Below are 14963 nucleotides of genomic sequence, written 5' to 3'. Positions count from 1 at the left end.
ACCGCAGGGCCGTCCCATTAGGTAGGCACTAGTCCAGCTGAAAGGTTGATATGTAGCTCCTAGCCACTAGTACTGCGTAAGGGCATGTGGCCCATTGGCGATCGTCCCATAAGATCGTAATGGTGCTCCACTGATTAACTCGAAGCAGCAGGTGTCGTGAGTAAAAGCCATCTGCAGGAGTGGCATACAGATGGCAGCGGCAAAAGGGGAGGAGATACCTGTCACCCAAATGAAATGAAAAAGAATAGTATGGGCATCAGAACTTCATTTGTATTACTCACTTCAATGATCACACTAAATCTACAGCCATATGCATGCTAGCCCACTCAAAAGGATTATTTCCACCCAAAAATCACTTGCGAATCATAACTATATAAATCGAGGTGAAAACACTATTACAAACGAGTGTTTGTGTGCATGCGTCTGTGAAGACAGAATCCATTAGATGGGATTAGTAACGTGCATAGACACAAGTGTTTGAAGGCGCGTCGAGACAGGGAGGGTTCAACAAGGGCAGATAGACGATGGTCCCACTATGGCAGCTCTGCATCACATAGCGCAGGGGAAGGGGATAGATTCCAAAAAGCCATGTACATGGCAAACTCTCAATTAAATCATCTGTCCATGCATCCATACATCATTCCCTCATCCCGGTATAAAAACGCCTGATTATTTACTCACATCACATTTGAAATTTCCATTGAGTCTGTGCGTAATGCAGTCTGCAAAATCCACTGTGCTCCAGCCCGGAATTCTAGTGTTGTGAAGTAACATGTATTTGGGAACGTCCTGCCTTATCGTCCACTACGCTATTGCGCATCCCATACTATTCATATCAATCATTGCATTCTCGCCATGGCCCCTGTCCCAAGGACATTAAACAATAGAACGTTATATTTGCAGTCAGACCTGTGGGCGTCTCCTCGCCGCTAGCTGAAAACCGAAAGCGCTGTCCTTCGAATTCCTCATTTGCAACATCACGTCGAAAAGGCATCTGTGACCGCTTGAAATCACAAAATCATCCATGTAATGCGGCAGTGTGTGAAAATGGCAACTGTCTTCACTCACAAATGGGACGCCCCGCCCGTCGGTGAACCTCGGTACAGTGCTGCATGAGGGTCCACCGTTAATCGAGTACTACATTCCACTGACCCTTCACAAGTTTGTTCGCGACTGCACAGATAGTATGTGAAACAATGGGACCATAGCAGAATGAACATATAAACCAATATTTCACTGCCATCGGGATTAAATACATGATTGTAATAGCAAGATGCCATGCGTTACATTGCAGCGTTGTGTGCGGGACGTGCTCGCCCAAAGGGGATTGCAGCTGGCACAGGTGGAATGAATCACCACAGGCGGAGGCTATACAGCCTGAAAACACATAAATTGCACACCCAACCCCCTCCCACAACCACACCCACTCCAAAATGCTACCGGCAGGACTAGCGATGTTGGCCCTGGGGGACCTGATAGCACTGCAAGTACTACAACTTCAAGAAGAAGACGAACACCAACTACAACAACAACCGGCCGCACAGAGGAGACGCAGGAGGAGGAGGAGGGCAAGGCAGGGCCAGCAAGGGCCACCAGCACAGCCACTACCACCACGCAGGCAGCCCGCAATCCCATGCCTCCGAGCTCATCCGTTCAACCTCACTGCTGAGCAGATCCACACCCTCTACCGTTTGGACCGGGACACCATAACCGCCATTGTGAACATGACACACGCTGACCTTGTCAGCATGATAGATAGCCCAACCGCCATCCCACCCCTACTGAAGGTGGTGTCTGTACTGCACTTCCTGGCCACAGGCACCTACGAGCACACACCAGCATGGCATTTCACAGCCACTGTTCTCACGGACACTATCGCAAGTGCTCGATGCCCTCCTGAAGCACGCAGACGACTACATCTCTTTCCCACGCTCGGAGCAGGAGAATACAAACACAAAAGTGGGATTCCATGCACTGGCCGGCATACCGGGTTGCATTGGTGCCATCGACTGCACCCATGTGGAATTGGTTGTCCCACATGCCATGGAGGCCCAGTACCGCAACCGGAAACAATATCATTCTCTCAATGTACAGATGGTGTGTGACTCCAACAGGATCTTTACACAATGTTGTGCCCGATTTCCTGGATCAACCCATGATTCTATGGTCTTGAGGTACTCTACAATACCACGCTACATGGAGCGACATGCAGGGAACAGATCCTGGCTACTCGGTGAGTCTCATTTCATGCATGATAATGTGGGGTATGTGATGCGGCAATGACCTGGCAGGAAGGGGGGGAGATGCGTACGTAGCAATGTCATTCCACAAACTTCCTTTATTGTCCACATACAGGTGATGCCGGGTATCCACTGAAGAGATGGCTCCTTACACCACTCCGGAACCCACAGAACCAGCATGAGGAGGACTATAACCATGCCCACTCACGTACCCGTGTAGTCATAGAACAGGCATTCGGCCTACTGAAGGCTCGTTTCCGCTGCCTCAGCAGGTCTGGCGGGGCACTCCTGTACCGCCATGAGAAGGTTGCAAAGATGGTCATGGCATGTGTCATGCTACACAACATGTGCGTACATAGAAATGTGCCCATGCCCCCTGACGCAGAACTGCAAGCACCTGAAGATGGTCATGATGAGGGTGGGGATGTGGCAGCACCTCAAGGAGTCCGCGAGGCACAGGAGGGCCGTGAAATTCGTCAGAATATCATAGATTCATGCTTCTAGCACTCACGCCTGGTGGCTGATACATGGACACGGGACTCGTGGCACTGTGTGTGTCTGGAACATGCACAATGTGGACTGTACGCAAATAAAGGCCTCGTACACAAAGATCAATGTCCACACATCTCATTGGATGATTATGTAATGTTTATAGCATATGTGAAATTATATTACACACCCCATCGACCCACCACCCAAGAAAGCCCAACACCCCCCCTCCACCTTCCTACCTCCCCCCCGAACACCAGTGTCCAAAGATGCTCATTGTCAGTGGGCAGACGCTATTGCAAGCCCCCTCTCCGGGTATCAGGGACACCCCTGCCTGTGGAGCGCAGGTTCCTCCCAGATCTACGTTGGGGGCTGCCCTGGACGGAACTTGCAACGGATGATGTCTCTGCCTGCTCACGTCCATGCATGTCCCTAAGGGTTTGTGAGAGCTCAGTGAGCACATGGCGCACAGCGGCAAGTTCACCACATACGTCTTTGGACGTCGCATGCAGTTCCCCCCTCAGGCTCTCGGTGCTTCTCTCCATTTGTACCCTTAGTGTCTCTGTACTTCTCTCCATTTGTGCCCTAAGTGTCTCAGTAGATGTTTCTATGACTGCCTTAGAACCCACACATTCATCAGCATGCTCCTTGAGGAGCGTGGCCAGTTGCTGCTGTTGCACGATCACCTGGTCGAGGGACTGTTGCCTCTGCTGGGCCATGGCCATTTGCGGTGGTGTCACAGAGGGGCTGATCACCTCATGTTGCCTTGCCACAGGGCTTGTGGGGGATGGCCAGTCGTCGTCTTGTGGGTGCCCCTGAGTGGTATCCTCATGGTGTACGGGATGAAACAAACAGGGGGATTGAGACAGGTCATGGATGGGTCCTACATCGACAGCACCGTTTTCTGTGTCGGAGCATGCTGCCATTATTGCAGTGTTACCTATGGTGCTGCTGCCACCAGAAGCAGTGCCTTCTGTGGCATCCATTGGGGGGACCTGTGGTGCTGGTGTTGTGGGCATGCTTGCTGCTGGGGTGCCTGTTGAAGTCCCCTCCTGTGTGCTGCCACTTGATTTGTGCTGCTGCCGTGTCTTGATCCGTGCAGCTGAGGTGGAGGGTCTTTGGCCGTTGGTCTTGGCCCTCTTTGCAGGTGTGCTGGTAGGGGTGTCCTGGAGCTCGTCGTTTGAATCGGACCCTGTGGTGGAGTAAAGGAGGGCGAGCGTTATTTATGGGTCTGTGGAAATTGGAATGGCAATGTATCACATGCATTGGGGTGGTACCTGAGGGTGATTTGGGTCAGGGCCTTGGAGGTGGTTTCATTTTTGTGTGGATTGAGGATGCAGTTGTTTTGCAGCCTGCAGTTAGGGTGTGCATGCTGCACGTGTAGAGGGTGTTTTTAGGATTTTTAATTATTTCTGTATTTAATGTGACTTTTAAAGTGCGCTATCAGGCCAATGTGTGTGGACGTTCTCCTGGACATGTGTTTCTGTTGCACTATGTGGACACATGGTACTTCACATGATTGGACATTGTGGATTTAGCATTGTTTTATTTGGCCCACCTACCTGATTCTTCGGATGTCTGCACTCCTTTCTCCATCCCTCCGACTCCCTCTATACTCTCCATTCCAATGGTGGAGGCACAGATTTCTTCCCAGGGGGTCAACTTGATGGGTGATTCCGATCCTCCCCCGGTAGCTGTGGCAATGTTACGGTTGGCTGATAGTATGCTCCGTACGCGTATCCGCAAGTCGTCCCATCGCGTTCTGCATTGCTGTGGGGTGCGGTCCCCACCGCACTTACCCGCTGTGCCACCAGGGCCCATATGGCCTTCTTGTTCGCAAGTGCCGTCCTGGTCATTTGCGTCGAGAAGACGACGGCAGCATTCTCCTGGAGGGTCTCTGTGAGCACGGTGAGTTCCTCATGGGAGAAGTGGACCTGCCGCTTGCGGTCGCACGCTTTTTTAGCAACTTTTCCCATTTTGATTGTTTTAACTAGGGTGGCTAACGGGTTGGGATGTGTCTCAGGGTCGGATTTGTAATGGTTGTGTTGGGATTCTGATTTTATAGGTGTACGGCGTGCTGTTTCCCGTTCCGGCCCCATGTTTTTACTTCCGTTTCCGTATATTTACGGTCACCGTATTTTGCGATTTCCGCTCGTTACGGTGACCGCTATGATGGGTGGCGGAATTGCACCTAGGGCGCCGTACGACGGCGGTGAGGGGCGTTTTGGGGACATTTCCGCCATCGCGGACTTTGCACTTCCGCCATGGCGTAATGCTCGTGCCCGATGGGTCATAATTAGCCGCACTTTACTCCATCGTGCGATGGCGGAAACGCTATTTACGCTATGGCGGTCAGGTCAGTTACTTTCCGCCAGGGTCGTAATGAGGGCCAATATGTTTTAGTTGTCAGTGCTGCTAGATATTGTTGAGAAAGTCCCTCGTGAGTTTCTTTGGCCAATTTGCTGTGGCAGTGCTGGCATATAATGTTGATAAAGGGACTTGTGACTTTCTGAAAACAGGGAATTACCTGGCTTCAGAGAAATCATTATTTTTGGTTCCAGTTGTTTCCACAAGGGCTATTGACATAACCACCGTTAGACTCCGGTGACACTAAACGGTAGAGTACTGCAAGGCAGGCTACCAACATGGGTCTTAGATAAACCACTATTATTTAAACTAAAATGGTATTAACGCTCAAAGCAAGTTCACAAATAGATAACAGGCATTACACGCCACACAGAATGTTCCAAGCTTTTGGGGGCGAAGGTGCAACCTTTAGAACATTTCACGTCCTACCAACCATGTAGTAAGTCTTGGCGAGAATCTGGCAATTAGACCTTTCAGCATCTCCATAGCTTATGCTGGCACCAGATACCTAGTTGGGGTTCAGGGTGGGCCACGTTACAACTCTTCAGTGCGTAAACCTAAAGGCCATTTTCAATAGCTTTATAGGATCTCTGGTCTGCTTTTGAGAAATCCTACAGGGTATGGAAGCTAGCAGGATCGTGTGTTCTTTTATATACAACGTTCACAATAATAATTACGCTGATGAACATTGTGGCCCAGAGCAGAGTTATCTCTTCCAGTTATGTGTACTGGAGAGCCTGAACAGGGTCGTTAATGGTGCCTCTTTTATTTAATATCTATACGAATTCACTAACTGGCTTCATTGGGGGATGTGCCAAGAGTTGGTAACCGTCCAGTGCAGTTAACCTTACACGCTGACAATCTAGTTCTAATGGCCTGTTCCCAGAATGCATTACCTTGTACAGTCTACACGTGAGACATCAATCGTGAGACAGAGGTTGCAACATGACATGTAATTGCATTGGCAGGAGGGCTAGGGGGGCCTAAATAATAAAATAATGTGGTTTGGCAGCCAGACATTGTAGAGGTTCAGGGATTTTGTATGTCTAGGTGCGAAGTTAGAAACATAGTTGGTAAGGCGCAGGCAGTAGATACATATGTTCATTAACATGGTGTTAGTGCTATGCCCGACATTTACTGAGAATATAAAACGAGTGAGTTACTGCCCACTTTGCGGCTGAACTGGCGGGCGTAGAGAACGCTGATGAATTGCATTACAAAGAAAACAACTTCCTACGGGCTCTTCCTCCAGGAGTAAAATACATACACAGTATCCTTTAATGACAACCACTCAACTTCTGGGCATCATTATGGACTAAGGATGCTCCTGAACTCTATCGGCTAGTAATGCTTGATATCTGCACCACAGAAATGAAGGATGAAAAACTGTGGCTGCACTATATTAAATGTCAATTAACACACTTAGGGTTGACCGCTGCTTTCTTAAGCCATATGGGCCGCATTATAAGTTTGGCGGTGGGGGAAATGTACTAATTCCGTTAGGGACACTTTTCCTGCACTGCCAAACTACAAGTTTGCCGGTGGGGGTTGATGACTGATTTACCTCAAGCCAAGAGCTGGATGTGAATCGGGCCCCCACCAGCAAAAAACAGCCTGTTTCACTTGCAATTCCCCCCATGGAGTCCTTCTGGACTCCATGGAATGGGAAATGACTGCCGTTGCCTGCACCTGTAATATCCCAGTGGGAGTCATTACGACCCAGGCGGTAAGTACGCCAACTTTACCACCATGGTGTAAACTATGTTTACACCATGGTGGATGGCGGATTTACCGTCCCATTCCAAGGTGAGTGGGGCGGTAAATCCCCATTTCCCATTTTACCCTTCCCCATTCCCATTTTTGCCCCATAGGGCATAATGGGAGTGGGGAAGGCGCTAATTACGCCACCGTAAACTACTGTGGCGTAATTAGCACCATGGTCCCTTAGCGCCATGGATTTTAACGGCTGCTAAAAGCAGCCGTTAAAATCGGAATCAGGCGTTAAGGGTTACCGACGGCGTTAACCCTTAACGCCTGAGTTGTAATGAGGCCCAGTAAGACCGTGATATCAGGCGCTGGAAATGGTAGGGTGTGTTTGCCGGTATCCCGCCAGACTTACCGCAATTCTCGTTCTACCTCTTCCCGCTATGCCCTACTAACCCATCCTACCCTCTTACCTTTCTAATCCGCCAGAGCGCCAGGGGACCACTCCGGTGGTGTTAGTGTGCGGTATAAATGACCTTTAACATTAATATATCCATTTTATGTGTTCTATGCAATGTGATTTTATATTTGTACGAAATGTTGAGTGTATGTATTGCCATTTTATGGAAAATTGCTTTCTGAAAAAAATTAAATTGTAATCTGATCCCACAGACACATTGGGTTGAGTGTAGACACTCCTATGGCGATGTTGGTTTACAAATCTACTGTTTCCCTGCAACCATTGCCATAAGACAAACTTCTTATGCAGAGAGTGCTTTCAGAGCCTCCACCAAAAGTGCAAGTCAACAGCACATTCTTTCTTGCTCAAGTGCAGGGCTCAAGGTACCAAAACTATTAGCAGCCCCCATTTACATCCAGCCACTTATGGTCTCTGACACTTACACTAACATTGTAAATTCTTCTGCTTCTTTCTCTTCATAGTAACCAAAGCACCGTTCGATGCTTAGGACTAGGCAAGTCATGCACATTGCTGATTACTACTAGTCAATCCCATACAATCGCATAGCTCTAACCATGTGATTTTGTGCTGATTCTCTTTAAGGTGCTGATTATTCCACAAAGTGCAAATCTGAAAACTTCTGTGGGCCAAGCCCAGCATCAGAGCCTGAGACACAAGCTTTGGTCAATTTTGTCAAAAGCAGGAAATCTGACATCTTGTGCTATCTGACCATCCACTCCTTCAGCCAGGTCATCCTGACACCATATGGGTACACTGGGAAACCGTCAAGAAACCACAATGAATCGGTACGGTAGTATTTCCACAACAAAGCGGGCATTAGCCACTATGTTCAGGATTCTCTTCTATTGATCCACACAATAACAATGGCAGACTCTGTTATGACATGTCAGGATACTTGATTTTATTGTGTTGTGTATTCAAGCAGTAGTTGATTAGGAACAGCGGTTGTGATCATTGCTCACAGTGTCAAAATATAATACAAATTAATAGGAAGAGCCCAATACTAGAAGTTTGTTTATTTCTAAGTTCTTCAAACTCTCCCAGATAATTGGAATGAGGCACCGGGAGATGGAAGATATTGCTTAGGATCTCACTATCTGAACGAATTGAGATTCAGGGATTGAAATAGTTGACTTCCCAGCTTGACAACATGGCCTTATTCTGTAGGCAGTACTATAAAAGCAAATCTTTGGAATTTTTTTATTTTATTTATTTATTGGATATTTGTAAAGGGCTTATACAGCAAATGGTGCTTCAAGATGCCACAAGACAAAAAAAGGGAGGGGTACAAGGGAGGAGATAACAATAACGGTCCTACTAGGCCTTGTGACATTTGGATCGTGCTAGTGCCGTAACAAGAAGTGCGAGGGAGAGGGTGGGGAGGTCAGGAGGGGTAAGTGCAGGTCTGCACGAAATGCGAAATGCTAGGGTGGGTAGGGAAGTGCAAGGCAAAGAGGAGAGGGTGAAGTGAAAAGGGGGGTAGAGGAGGGGAGGAAGAGGGCCACAGGGGCTAGGTGAGTGCTAAGGGGAGGCCAGGTGGGCAAGTGCCAGGGATTGCAGGGGTGTAGGGGTGAGGGAACATATGATAAGTGTGATGAAGGACTGAGTGGGGAGCCTGGTGCCCTCTAGAACTCAGGGGGAACCAGGCAGCCAGTCACTGCAGCAGATGGGGATCTTAGCAGGCGAGGGGAAGAGGAAAGAAAGGAGAGAAAAGGAGGGTCTTGAGGAGCTTCCGGAACTTAAGGAGATGCGGCTCAAGCCTGAGAGGGACAGGAAGACCATTCTAGAGGGAGGCTCCTGCGTAGGAGCGAGATCTACCCCCACTCTCTGCTTAGTGAAGCATCTGATCCGCAGAGAGTTGGAGCTAGAAGACGAAAAGGCTCTAGCAGGGAGGTATTAAGGGAGAGAGAGTTGGAGGTAATGGGTCCCAGGCCCCAGACAGACCCATGGATGATGCAGGGGGTCTTGAACTTGATCCTAGCAGCAACCGGGAGCCAGTGAAGAGATTTGAGGGCCGGAGAGATGCAGTCCCTGGGCTAGAGACCAAGGATAGGTCTTGCAGTCCTATTCTGTATTAATTGAAGTGGGCGAAGGGATGATAAAGGAAGATTGAGGAAGAGGCTGTTATATGATGTGATATATGATAGGTTATTTATAACGTGCTTAATACCCAGAAGTTTCTAAGCACGTACCCGGGGATCGAACCTGTGTTGCTTCGTGTCGTCTTCCTTCCAAGGTAAGCACGTTGCCCCTGAGCTATCCTCCTGAGAACGTTGCAGTTGTCCAGCCTAGAGAGGACTAGAGCTCTGAAGACATTGAGTTTCTGGGGGAAGGTGAGGAAAGGGAGAATGCCTCTGAAGAGATGCAGCTGAAAGTGGGCCTTCATGGCAAGGTCCATGATGTGAGGAGAAGGAGAGAGACGAGTCAAAGATAACACTGAGGTTTTTTGACTCGCAGGAGGGCGAGGGGAGGGGACCCATAGAGGGTGGCCAGAGGGAAGGAGGGAACTGGCGTCCCAAGGACAAGGATCTCAGTTTTACTGGTATTAAGGCAGAAATCATCAGCAGCACACCATGCCTGAACAGCAGTGAGACAGTCAGGGATGAGAGAGGAGGAAGGGGAGGCAGTGGAGAGAAGCTTGATGGAGAGCAGCGTGTCATCCACATAACACTAGAAGTGAGGAGAGAAGGAGGAGATGAGGTGGGCCAGAGAGGCAAGGTAGATGTTGAAGAGCCATGGCGAGAGGATAGAGCCTTGAGAGACGCCACAGGTGGAGAGTGTGATAGGGGAGAGAAAAGAGCCCTGTTGAACCTGAGAAGTTTGATCGGAGAGGAAAGAGGTCAATCAGTCCAGTGCCAGACCCGTGATGCCAAGGGTGTCACAGAGCCAATTTGTCAGGGTGGCATGATTGACCGTGTCGAAGGCAGAGGAAAGATCCAGAAGGATAAGAATGGATGGAAAGTTGGAATCGAGATTTGAGAGCAAATCTTCAGGGATGTTCAGGAGAGCAGTTCTCGTGCCTCTGGCTGCTCTGAAGCCAGACTGGTAATCACAGAGACAGCCAACAGATTCAGTGTGTTGGATCAGTTGGGAGATGACCAGCTTCTCCAGGAGTTTGCCCAGGAAGGAGGTAATGGGGATAGGGTGTAGTTAGCTGGGCAGATGGGGTCGGTAGAGGGCTTTTTGAGGAGAGGATGCACACGTGAGTGCTTGAGGGGTAGCGGGAAAGAGCCAGTGGTAAAGGAGTGGTTACAGAAATCTGCCAAGGATGGCGCAAGTAAGGCAATGTTCTCCTTGATAGTTCTGGAGGAGCACCTGTTTGTAGGAGACTTTCATAGAGAGGACTTGTCTAGAGACCTCATCTCGTGCTATGGGCGAGCAGGAGGAGAGTAGAAGGGAAGAGGAAAGGGGGGCCAAAGGGGACCTAAGAGCAGGAAAGGTAGGAGGAAATGGTGTAGAGGAGAGTGAGGACAGGATGTTCTGAGTTTTGGTTAAGAAGTGGGAGGCCAGTGAAATACAGAGGGTCAGGGATGGCAGGTGAGAAGTGGAGACTGCAGTAGGATTGGTGAGTTCCTTGCAGATTTTAAACAGTTTGCCTGTGTTGCTAGTTCCCCCAGAGATGCTATCTTGGATATGGGCCCTCTTCTTCGAGCATATGGAGTTTCTGTAATGCCATTGGAGCAGGCGGCAGGCCAGTCTGTCAGAAGATTTGCCTGAAGCCCACCACTTATGCTCTGCAGCTCTGCACTTGTGTTTCAGAGAAGCTAGGTCAGAGTCATACCAGATGTTGCGCTTAGAGGCAGACTTCAAGCGGATCCTCATGACTGGGGCAAGGATGTCCAGGGTGTTGGTGAGGTGAAGATTAGCGAGGGCAGAGTCGGTGTGGGAATCAGTGGCAGGAGTGGGAGGGGGAATGAAGGTGGCGGCAAAAGCAGCAACTGACACTCGCTTCATCGGTCACATGACAGAGAAAGAGACTGGCAGTGCAGGCATAGTTTTAGCTGGGGCACCTAAGAGATCCAGGGAAGAGGACAGGAGAGTATGGTCAGATCAGTAGAGAGATGTAGTGAGAAAGTTGGAGATGGGGACGTCTGCTGAAATGAGAGCATCAAGGTGTGTCTGGCTGAGTGTGCCGAACCAGAGGGAAGAATAGTGGGGGAAGGAAAATCAAAGAGGCTGCGGAAGAGTCCAGTGGCCAAATCAGGAGAATCAAGGTGAATGTTGAAGATTCTGAGGAGGAGCAGCTTGGAGGTGGAGGCCAGAAGAGAAGAAGTGAGGTCAGACCACTCCAAGAAGAAGAGGGAGATGGGGCCAGGAGGTCTGCAGATGGAAGCAAGAGTGAACAAGAGGTTTGGAGAGACACCAAGCCTGCAGACGAGGCATTCGAAGGAGTAGTAGGTCTCAGTGGGAATGATAGTAGCAGGGACCCATTCAGGGAAGTTCAAGGCTACTCTGCCTCCAGACCCATTAGGCCCGGGCTTAGAGAGGATCTTGTAGTCCTCCAGGAGGAGTGTGCCAAAAGCAGTGACAGAGATGTTGCTGGGTTCTAGGTTCCCATTGAAAAGATGATATCGCAATAGAGTGAGGTTGAGCAGCATTGCTTTGAAGGCAAAGCATATTCCATACATGTCTGTACAAGGAGGCTGACAGACAGTCAGACATAGCTTTTATGTTTTTCACTCCTACTGTGTGTAAGTAGATTTCAATTAATTTAAAAGACAGAGACCTGCTAATGTTCAGCAAATCCCTTTAAAACTGTCATTTTGGCACCCAAGTGGGGAAGCTGTCACTTCCCTTTCTGCAGACAGAGCCAAGATGTCAAGTTATGAGCAATAATTGGGCAACCCTCCACACCACCGTTTTTTTTAGCCCATTTGCGCCATTGCAGAAGGAGTCCAGCCATATGCAAATCAGTCAGGTACTGCCACCAATGGGAGCAGCCCTGCCCGAACTGCTAGGCCAGGTCCCCTCTGCACAGAAGCACAAGCAACCACAGACATGTTTTGGCCTTGTTGGGCCTCCTCAGTGAGGTGCAGCTTGGTTCCCTATGGCTCAGCGAGCAAGGGGCCCATGTCTAGACATACCCTCTCAGACATAGAGAGATGAACTAAAACCAAAAAAGTGATGGGTGGAAGGTTTTGAATTAATCTGAACCACTGGCATTGCTCTGGGCAACCTTCCACACCACTGACTTTTAGCCCATCTGTGCCATTGCACGAGGGGTCCAGCCATATGCAAATAAGTCAGGTACTGCCACCAATGGGAGCAGCCCTGCCCGAACTGCTAGGCCAGGTCCTCTCTGCATGGAAAAAAAGCAACCCCACACATGGTTCGGCCTTGTTGGGCCTCCTTAGTGAGGTGCAGCATGGTTCCCTATGGTGCAGCGCGAAGTGACCCACGACTTGGCATACCCTCGCTCACACACGGAGAAAGACTAAAACCAAAAAAGGGATGGGTGGAAGGTTTTGAATTAATCAGAACCACTGGCATTGGTCTGGGCAACCTTCCACACCACCATATTCTTCTGGTCTCGTGCAGAAGGGATGTGACCAAGCAATTTGGGCTGGACTGCCCCTTTTTGGGTGGGACTAAGCCTGAATTTCATATGGTCTTTCCCCTTTTGTAATGGCTTGGCAGGCAAAGAACGATGGTCTGGAGGGTTGCCCATAGCAATGCCAGAGGTTAAGATTCATTCTAAACCTTTCAGCCATTTCCTCTTTTGTATTGCTTTGACTGAGATGCATCAGCTGACTGTATTACCAAACCCTACTTTAACTGAACCCTTCTTCTGGATTCAACCATTTTCTTCTGTACCCTCCTGATTGCACTCAAATCCACCCCATCATTTTAGAGGCTAATCCACCCATGCATAAAGAGATATGTTAGGGTCCCCTCTACATCTAGGTCCCATTAAGATGGCCAAAGATGTGAGGTCCTTCGCAGAGGGCACCAAAGACTTTTTATCTGCTGCCCAGCACTTATAACACCACTACCTGGAGCCTGTGATTGCTCCTTCCCAATTTAGGTTAGGATCTAATGGGCTGTTTCCTGCCTCCCACAGGACAACCCAAACTCGGCCCTTTGCCTATGTCCTTCAACTCATGGGATTCGATTTTCATCCACTCTTATGTCCTCTTCTCCTACTACTCTCACTCTTCTATTATTGCTCACGTCAGGATTCTAAATGCAGCCACAGGTTGAGCTGTGACTTCCCCCTGACCTTTACTCCTCAATCTCACTTTCCTCCTCCATCTCTGGCATCCTCCAAGTCAGGGTCTTGGATGTGGCCCACATGCTTCCCCAGATCCTTACCACCAACCTCACCTTCCTTCACCATGCCTCCTTCCGCCAAGTCAGGATCTTTAATTTGTCTCTTACGGTTTGCTGTGATGGTCCACTGACATTTTCCCTTCGCTATCCTCCTCTACCCTTCCCCCAAGCTTTGAAGTGTTGATTGTATAACATGGTTCATAGCTGACTCAGAAACCACGAGGTGTAAAGTACAGGCAAATGCACAAACTGCCCCTGTACTGCTATCCCTGTGAAGATCACAGCAGCTTGTAGGTTTTGAAGGAAGAAGGCTATACATCTGAAGTTCAAATAAATACTTCCGGTTGTTTCATTAAATTAGGTGCTCTTATCTCAAGTTGTGTAAAATGAAGAATCTACTAGACTAAAGGGGTTTTGAAGACACTTGAAAACCAAGAATTTAATGTATTGTAATGTAATTGTCAATCGTATAGCGCCTTTCACCATTGGTATGGTCCCAACGAGCTGTAGGTTGAACGCCCTTACGGGGCCCTTGGGTCCAGGTATTGAAAATTAGTCCGAGAGATTATAGAATGTGTGTGTACATTTTAGCCAATTTGAAGGTAGGTAGGGGTGGCCAATGTATGCAGCTAGACCGAATTTTGTCATGGAGGATAGGTGTATTCTAATGGCAGAGGTGTTGTGCAGAGTATCATAGAATAGTGCATGTAGTGAATGGGTACAGGGCAGTGGTCTGGAGAGTATACAAGAGTAGTACAATCCTTATGTGTGCAGCTAGACCAACCTTTTCCATGGGGGATAGCTGCATTCTAATGGCAAAAGTGTTGTGCAATGTTTTCTTGGAGAAGTGCATGTAGTGGATCGGTGCTGAGGGTAGTCTGGAGAGTCTGCAAGAACAGGGGAAACATTATGTGTGCAGCTAGATCGAATTTGTGTCGTGGGGGATAGCTGCATTCTAATGGAAGAGGTTTTGTGCAATGGAACTTAGAATAGTGCATGCAGTGGATGGGTGCAGGGAGGCAGTCTGGAGGGTATGTGGGAGCAGGAGAGATATTATAGGCCTGATTCATGGAATATTTGTCTGGTGCAAAGTGAATTTGCACTGCTGAAAAGTTACATTGCACTGCAAACACAAACCCTGATTCATGGAACTGTGCAAAGTGTATTTTTGCCGTGCAAAGTCCGGGCAAAGTCATTTTGAACTGCAAACATGACTATGCACTGACTTTTGGTGTACTTGCATGCCTCTAAGTGCCGCAACTCTGAGATGCACACTTCTATGAATGATGCCCATCTAATTGTGGTACATTTGTGGCTCGTCTCAGATGCTCCCACTTTTTACTTTTGATAATCTAGCCCCAAGTGTCTATGTACTTAGGTGGTACAATAGTGTGTGGCAAAGGCAGCATTCA

At 48.8% G+C, this 14963-nt stretch overlaps 1 protein-coding gene across 2 annotated transcripts in view; it reads left to right on the top strand.

Annotated features, from left to right (window-relative positions):
* CPO (carboxypeptidase O) overlaps positions 1–14963 on the top strand; it is a 326867-nt gene that overhangs the window by 263542 nt on the left and 48362 nt on the right. For both annotated transcript variants that reach the window (XM_069617334.1, XM_069617335.1), the window contains one exon: positions 7864–8066. In XM_069617334.1, the coding sequence (XP_069473435.1) occupies positions 7864–8066 (203 nt within the window). The remainder of the gene's footprint in view (positions 1–7863; positions 8067–14963) is intronic.

Source organism: Ambystoma mexicanum, chromosome 9 (assembly GCF_040938575.1).
Source record: "Ambystoma mexicanum isolate Mex_15411 chromosome 9, UKY_AmexF1_1, whole genome shotgun sequence".
NCBI classification, from domain to species: Eukaryota; Metazoa; Chordata; class Amphibia; order Caudata; family Ambystomatidae; genus Ambystoma; species Ambystoma mexicanum.
This window is presented reverse-complemented; position numbering and strand designations above follow the sequence as displayed.